This window comes from Arachis ipaensis, chromosome B03 (genome assembly GCF_000816755.2).
Source record: "Arachis ipaensis cultivar K30076 chromosome B03, Araip1.1, whole genome shotgun sequence".
In the NCBI taxonomy this organism is placed as follows: domain Eukaryota; kingdom Viridiplantae; phylum Streptophyta; class Magnoliopsida; order Fabales; family Fabaceae; genus Arachis; species Arachis ipaensis.
Genome location: NC_029787.2, coordinates 43,664,407 through 43,672,815, shown reverse-complemented (window position 1 = coordinate 43,672,815; position 8,409 = coordinate 43,664,407). Strand labels below are relative to the sequence as shown.

The following is an 8,409-nucleotide window of genomic DNA, read 5'->3' as shown; positions in this document are numbered from 1 at the left end:
TTTTATGGGCAATTGAGCATGTAAATGTTTTCTCCATCTGTTACCTATCTTCTGATTTTTACCACAGACAGCAAAGGGTGCAAAAATGTATAGTGCTGCTGTAGCTGCTACAGCTGATGGTCATCCGACAGCCAGAGAGGGAGAAGAAAAGGTCAAGCTGCACACACACTCTTATTGTTGTCTGGATTATGCACAGGTTCATCTCTTATCACTTATTCTTCTATAAATTGGTAAAGTGTAACTCCATCAATGATATTATTATTATTTATTGCACAGAGAAGGGAAACTCAATGTTATTTTGCCTGTTTCTGGGACAACTTTTCTTAATCAGTAAAGCCAAATTTTACCTCCTCTGTCGTATATTGAAACTCAGTTGAATTTTGTTGCAGATATATGATGTGGTTAGGTACAGACTTCATCGGATGAAGCATAAGCTGAAAGATGAATTGGAGGATAAAAACACAGTTCAGGAATATGTATGTCCAACCTGTGGGAAAAGGTTTTAGTAATTCATTGTAATTTCATTATCATGATTTTTCGTAGTTACTTAAATTGATGTATTTCCATTCCATAATACTTGAAGCTATGAATTATTTTAGATATAATGCTTTGGATGCACTGCGGTTAATATCTTTTGAAGATGAGGACTTCCATTGTGAAAGTTGTAATGGAAGGCTTGAGGTTGAAAGTGATAAGATAGCTTCTCAAGAAGCAGGAGATGGAGATGATAACGCAAGGAGACGACGACGGGAAAAGTTAAAGGACATGCTTCAGAAGATGGAGGTTCTTATATAGTTTTGTTATGCTGTTCATTTCAGTCATTAGCTTTATATGATGGATTATTTCATTTACAATGGTCATTTTTGATGATGGATATCACTGTTGTTTCCTGTAAATGAGGAACTCTTTTTGAAAAATGTAATTTTCTAGCAAATAATAACTTCGAAGTTGGGTCTTGCATTTATGGATTAAACAAGCTGAGAGGAACTTTGTTGAAACCATTAGAATTTATTATCCATACTGCTGTTAGTGTTCCGATTTACAGATGTATCCTTAGTGTTTATGCCTCTATTAATTCAATAAAACAATTATACCTATTGTACACATCTGCTTGCATACACTCTCTGTCCCGAACTTGAATATAAAAGTTATCCTTCTCCAGTAACAACTGAATTCTCTCCTCCCTCCCATTTCCTTGCTGCTGTGTAGTCGGTTCTGTATGTTTCCATGATTCCATCTATCTGGTAGCTCTTGCAGTTTTAAGTCCTGGCCAACTTCCTTTCCCTTTATTTTTTTTTCCCTCACATAAACTTTAGTAGCAGGAGATTATTTATCAAAATTCCTTTCAGATATCTTGTGTTTCGAGTATTTTTTTTATTTTTTATTTTTTAAATTTTTAAACTCTTTCATTTTACTGATGTGAGAAACCCATATTACATGCAACTGGAAACTCACTAACTTCAAAGTAGGAGGAGACCAAGGGGGCCAAGAGAACCCTGTTTTCCATTCTCCTATACTGGGTATAGGAGAAGATCAGAGGAATGCAATTGGTGTCATTTCAAGACTAGCCACATTTTTATGGTGGCCTAAATTTAGTGGGCAGCTGGATTTGTTGGTACTATGTATTGCTTCTTTAGAAATGGCCTGACACACTCTTTGTAGCTGAACTTGACAGAGTTGCAAGTTTTAAAGGAATTCAATGACGTTTAAGAGTTTTAAACATGGTCCAGTTTATAAGTCCAAATGCAACTTTGATATTGCTGTTCGTTGGTTTAATTTTGTGTGGATTTCATCACATTTGTTAGATTTTACATAGTCTTTGTTTATTGTTGCTAATGCCTCACAATTTATTTTGTTTGTGATGACTATTGTACTTGTGTAAGTGCAGGTACAACTTAAACCATTAATGGACCAACTCAGTCGGGTAAAAGACTTGCCTGTTCCAGAATTTGGCAGCCTTCAGGCATGGGAAGCACGAGCTAGTGCTGCAGGGCGTGCTGCCAATGGAGATATCAATGCTGCTGATTCTAAAATGTCTCAGATGGGATATAATGGAGCATCAATCCCTTACAGTGGAGATACTAAGGTAACATTTTCCTGTTTTGTTGTTGTTTTTGGAATGCAAACATGCTAGGAAGTGACGACACATTGCATTCTTTATCCTCTGTTTTCCAACTTTTATGTATTATTTTCTGTTTTGGTGATCCAGCTCCATTGTGCAGATGCAAGGCAGCAAATTTTATCTTAGGATTTGTCTATAGGTTATGTTGAATAGAATTGCAGTTATTTTGGGATTAATTGAGATATACTATGAGGGGGTAGAAAGAAAAAAACATTTTTCTGCAGATGGCTAATTTTATTAAAAAAAGAGTCAATCAAATTAACCAGACTTAAATCTTCCAGTGTGTATTATAATATGGTTGCCAACTTCCTTGAAAATCTTGGTTCTCTGTTTCTTTTTCCTTCTCTATTTACTGTTATGTGCCCATAGTTGAATGAGTTTTAACCTTTTATCACAAAATAATTCATAAATGAATTAATAATAATTGAATATGGAGGACATATATATATATATATAGCACTCAGGTTATATCATCATGAATGTGTTAACTTCTATGCAGCCCTTGATTTTGACATTGAGAATATTGTTCACAAAAGCTGTAAATGCTAAGTAGGCTATTGATCGATGTGGACAGGTTGTAGTTGACTTCAATGGAACTGAAGGCAAAGGAGAGGGTATTAAGTCCGAAACTGAAAGTACATCTCTAAAGGTTTTGCCACCATGGATGATCAGATCAGGGATGGTTCTTACAAAGGAACAGCGCGGAGAAGTGAAGCAAGAAACAAAGATGGATGGGACTTCAACTTCCATAGCGACACAGCACACAGATGACAAAAAGTCAACAACTGAACAAGATGACAATAAGAGTTTACAGGCCTGTGAAATATATGAGCTGTTATTTTTTTCATGCTTTGAATAAATTCTGTGCTATACCTAGCCCATGCCTCCCAAAGGCATCCGAATGTCTGCTTTTTTGCTAAAGATTTCTGCCTCCTTGTGTGTTTTTACAGGATGAGTATATTAAGGCTTATTATGCTGCTTTACTTCAGCAACAACAAGAATTGCAAAAGAAACAAGAATATTTAAATACAACTGAATTAGTTGATCCTTCTAGCAGTGCTTCTGGCCGTCAGGTTGGTGTCAAATCAAAACGTGACGATGCCGAGGATGATGGTACTGAGTGGGAGGAGACTCCAATTGGAGGTATGGTTTTAGCTTTCTGATATAATTAGACTAAAATTTGGGTCCTTAAAATTTAACTCCTGCATACCGGCATAAATCTGATTGCTAATATTTGTAAATATACGAGAAGTGGCCCATCTCCCTTTAAAAAGTAAATTAAATAAACAATGACTAACATTTGAATATGTGATTGATTCTGAATTTGATTATACTGTTGTTTTGATTTTTGTCTTGGTTAATTGAAAGTATATTCTTAGTATGCATGATTTTCTCTTGGATGGCCATATGTAGAGCTTTATCCCATGTAATTTTTGTGTGTGTTTGGGGTTGGGTTGACTTTGAGAAGTAGCTTTTATAATTTTTTTTATCCGAACTGTTTTTTACCAAGTCAACTATCACCAAAATTTAATAGAAATTTCTCTGAATTTTTCCTTTTCTTTATATGTTGCTTTCCTTTGGTTGATGATGTTATCATGTGTCTGCTCATTTGTGCACTGGGTGCATTGTTAAAGGCAACGGAAACGGAGGTTTCAAGGTTGCAGATTTGAATTTGAATGTTCAAGCTGAGGAAGAACCTCCAGCAGATGAGGAAGACGAAGACGACATCGACTGGGAAGAAGGTTAATGAATTTTTTTTTTGAAAAAATAAAAACAAAAAGAAAACTAGTCAGGATGATGTAGTAATGGCTAACCTATTTGTGATATGCAAGAACAAGGTCTCGTATTATAGTCATGCTGCTTGCAAATTATGTTGTACCATAAGACTATAGATAGCTGTTCATATTATATTATTATGGGTTTGTGCATGTTGCTGTGGTGACTTAGAAAGGAGACTTGGTGGTAGTTGACTTTTGAAATAGTTGGTAAATCATAAGTTATTCATCATATTTTTCATGACCAACAACTCTGCTTTGAGACTATGCAGGGTCATGACTGTTCAAAGAATAGTGTGCTTCTTAACTTAATTTCATTGTGTTGGTGTAGTTTTACACTTGTACCATTAAATTAAACCATAAAGAAACACCATTTTTTTTTTGTGATGGCATTACTATTTATCAAATTCTCTCTCTCAACAAAGCTTCCATCTTGCAAGATCCACCCAAGTTGCCCATTTCCCAAAGATTTAAAGAGAGATGGGCAGAAGTTAGTTCGTTCTTCCCTTGCATCTTCAAAGTCAAACATGATTTACTACAAGATTAATATTTAAAATACTAAATCAAGTTGGGTTGGTTTAGTGGTCAACTCTTTAGTCTGTTTAAAATCTGCCTTGTGCATACAGTAATTCATTGACCAACGATAAATCTCTAAATAGATCTCCAATAAAAAAAATAGAGTATAATGGTTGTGAAAAGTTAATTACCTTTTTCAATGGGGGCAGCGCTTGATTGTATGACGGTAAAAGTTTTACAACACAAATGTGATTATTCAATGCTTCAAGACAATAATAGCATGATGAAGAGTCAGAAATGGTACAGCAAGATACAAATTTTTAAAGCATTTCAATTAATATTATTTGAGCTGAAAAAATTGTGTGTATTCCTATCGAGGCAACATGTTTCCGTTGCTCAATCATCCTCAATTCTTGAGGGATGGATGTACAATATAAGATGTGGAAATTTCATCAAGATTTTTATTCGTACATACAAATCAATCAAAATAAGCATTATATTGATAGAAGAGTACAATTCAAGCAAGTGTTTTCTGTTCTCCTATGCAACTTTAGCGTGTTCCAACGAATATACATCATTATAAATATATGGATGGGCACAATATAGTTCACAACCTTATTATAACTAATTATTATTAATATAAAACTATAATGTGAAGCGGATCTAGATATTTAATGCCAGCTTGATGGTGCTGAAGTTGAAGGTCAAAACTCAAAACTCAATAGTAACAAGGTAATGTAGTACTATATGCTTAAAACGGAAGAATCAAATAGAAAATAAAACATTGTAGTTGTAAGTCTTCCTTTTCTTTTTCCCTTAAATTAAATAAATCAATTGTCGGTCAATACTTTAAAAAAAAAAATTAAATTGTGGTCAAAATAAATAATCTTATCACTCTTTTTCTCTCTTTCTGCCGACTACTATACAGCATGCTGCCATAACGTGCGTTTAGACGAAACATATATTTAATAGAAAATTATAGAAGTAGTAGTAATAATAATAATAAGGGTGAATAGTTTCCGATCCGGATAATTTTTTCCGAAGGATTTCGAAGCTCCTAATAAAAAAAATACTCTTTTGGTTTTTGATATTTAACTTCGTGGAATTGATTATCTCTTCTGAACATACTTATGTAACACGTTAATCACTAATAATCAATCTCATAAAAATAAGAATTAGGAGACGAAAAATGTATTTTTTTATTGAGAATTTCGTTGTCTTTCAAAGTAATTGTCAGGGCCGAATTTTTTCGAATTTTTTCTCTAATAATAATGGTAAAAATAAATCGTTTTTGTTTTGGACTTGTGTTTCCATTTTGTTTTCATCAATTTCAGTTGCTTACTTGCTTCACTTGCTCTGAAAACTAGTACTAGTATTAATGTAAGTGTCTTTGTCTATCACACATGAGCTTTGGAAATTTAGAACTCATGGTTTGACAAAATTTAAGAGCCCACCAAATTCTACTAGACAAAAGTAACTTTCAAGATGTTCTTCCATTCTTTCCATCTCTATCTTTTTGGATATAAAATGACTCCGTTACATGTTTAATCGATCAGAGTGATTGGATCAATACAAGATGCTTGTGCATTTGGAACCCAACAAACTTGGAATTTCCTTCCTTCATGTCAATTAGTAATTTAATTATCCTAACTTTACTAACTTAAAAAAAAATATTTTTTACTAGTTTTACCATTTAAGAGTGTGTTTGATTTGTATTTTTAATATTTTTTATTTTTAGAATTTTATGAAAAAAAATAAAAAAAATTATTTTTTGTTTTCACCTATTATTTCTTTTCCCAAGTTCTGAAAATAAAAACAAAAATAAAAATAAAAATACAAATCAAACGTATCCTAATATTTCATGTTTTGGATATTTTAACTTGTCTATCTAATCTTATTAGTTTCTTTCTTATCATTTTAAGAAATATCTTTATGTAAGAGTCATTCCCCTTTATTATGATAAACTAAAGTAATGACTATATATTACATTCTAAGACCTGAGTTGTATGATATTATTCTATATTTTAATAGAAGAGGTCTTGTTGGATATATACATAGATATAGTGTGGTAAAAATATTTAGAACCATATACCTAAGTGGTAGTAGCTAGCCCTATATATATATAGTCATAAGTTGCATTGTCCTGGTCTAATGGTAGAAGCAAGTTATATATAATTGAAGGTTTGACAATTAATTGTTTGTGGTTTTAATGAGGCATATGAATGTTCCTTGAACGCAAAGGAAGCTTCATTGGAAGAAGAATGCTCGACAATTCTGCCTCCTCTCCGCATATACTGCACCTTCCATATTAACTCTCTCTCTCTCTCTCTCAAATTAAATTATGTTATATAATTTATAAGCTAATAAAGTCTCATGGAAGCAAGCACTCTCCCATGTCAAACTTTTCTTATGCATACTACTTAGCACCTTCAAGCTGTCAAAGCTTCAAAACTCTCCATTCTTTTTCTTTTTCTTCTTCTTCTTTTTATTATTATTACACTAAAACTAAAACCCCATTATTATTCCATCATCAAAATCGTTTCTTTTTCTCTCCACTTTCCATGCAATCTTTCCAACCCTTTTGTACCTTTTCTCTCTATCTTTCATCATCATGGGCATGATCATCAGATTCCAACATGTACTTACCTTCATTCTTTGGATTTCTTTGCTCTTGATGATTGTTTTCTTTCTTGGGTGGTTTGGTTTCAACTCCAATAATAATGGTGACACCTTCTTCATCACCAACTCTGCCCATAGTAGGAAAATGTTAGCAACAACCACTAGATTCAACTTCTCTCCATTTCTCCACCACCAACGGCATCACCGGCACCGCCATCACCACCACCACCACCGGAGCCATATGACCGAGGCCGAGATTGATCCACGGTATGGTGTTGATAAACGCCTTGTTCCAACTGGTCCAAACCCATTGCACCATTGAAAGAGGTTCATATAATTTTTGTATTATTATTATTTTTTCTTTTTTTTTTTTATTATTCATCATGATATAATGTAATTTTATGTATTGATCCAAAAAAAGAAAATTGTCTAGTAAAGAATTGTTATATACGTTTATCCTTTCTCCACAAAATGACAAAATTAAAATATTTATTCTTACATAAATGTATGGTTCATCACATTTTGTTTGTGGTTTTAATTTAGAATCTATTCCAATATGAAGATGCCAATAATTAATAAATTAAAAGAGCTTCTAGTTATGCGAATAAAATTATAACATGGCCTACAAAGTTTGATCAAACATTATTATGCATCCATTATTAGGGATGAGATGTTATAGCTTATAATATAGATGAATAATAACAATGATGGCTATATATATGAAAATTGATTATTAATAATATTGTAATATTTTATTTGTTCTTCGTCAGTAGCGGTTGCAACGGCACGGCACATCAATGAAGAAGAAATAATTAACAAGAAATGTGTGAAGTAGACATGCATTTTAATATTGAAGATTAGTTGTTACAGTATAAAGGGGCTTTGAAAACTATGTGTGATTTGTGAAAAGGGTTGACTTTTAAAACTTATATAATGAAAGAAGCATTAACAATTTTACATATATGTGGTGCTCCTAGGTCTTTGCTGTAATTATATCATATTATTCTTTAGGCTTTCAATTTGAACACCTTACCATATAATTCAAACCTTATTTTGCAACAGGTCATATTCTTTCACTTTCTAGTGTATTTTTTGTTACTTCCAAATTCCCATTTTCAACAAGAGTGGGTGTTGGTTTGATGAAGTCCTTTAACTACTTCACTTCCTTTCTCAAAGATTCAATGTTATTGAGGCATCCTATGAACACAAACTAAATTTGAAGATAACTTCTTCACTTTTACTTTTTTACTCCTTTTATATACCATTCTTTCTTTCTTTCTTTCTTTTTTTTCTCTTTTCTTTTTGTGCGCGTCTATCTTTGTCATGGATATTTAGATTCTATTATTAGAAAATCAATTAATTTGGTTTTGAAAACTT

At 32.8% G+C, this 8,409-nt stretch overlaps 1 protein-coding gene across 1 annotated transcript in view; it reads left to right on the top strand.

The window, feature by feature from the left end:
• The window catches only part of LOC107630411 (general transcription factor IIE subunit 1), a 5,996-nt gene extending 1,787 nt beyond the window's left edge, over positions 1 to 4,209 (top strand). Inside the window, exons 4-10 of the mRNA XM_016333521.2 lie at positions 68 to 196; positions 390 to 499; positions 600 to 783; positions 1,889 to 2,086; positions 2,697 to 2,936; positions 3,073 to 3,265; positions 3,757 to 4,209. Coding sequence (XP_016189007.1) covers positions 68 to 196; positions 390 to 499; positions 600 to 783; positions 1,889 to 2,086; positions 2,697 to 2,936; positions 3,073 to 3,265; positions 3,757 to 3,869 — 1,167 coding nt within the window. The 3' untranslated portion in view covers positions 3,870 to 4,209. The remainder of the gene's footprint in view (positions 1 to 67; positions 197 to 389; positions 500 to 599; positions 784 to 1,888; positions 2,087 to 2,696; positions 2,937 to 3,072; positions 3,266 to 3,756) is intronic.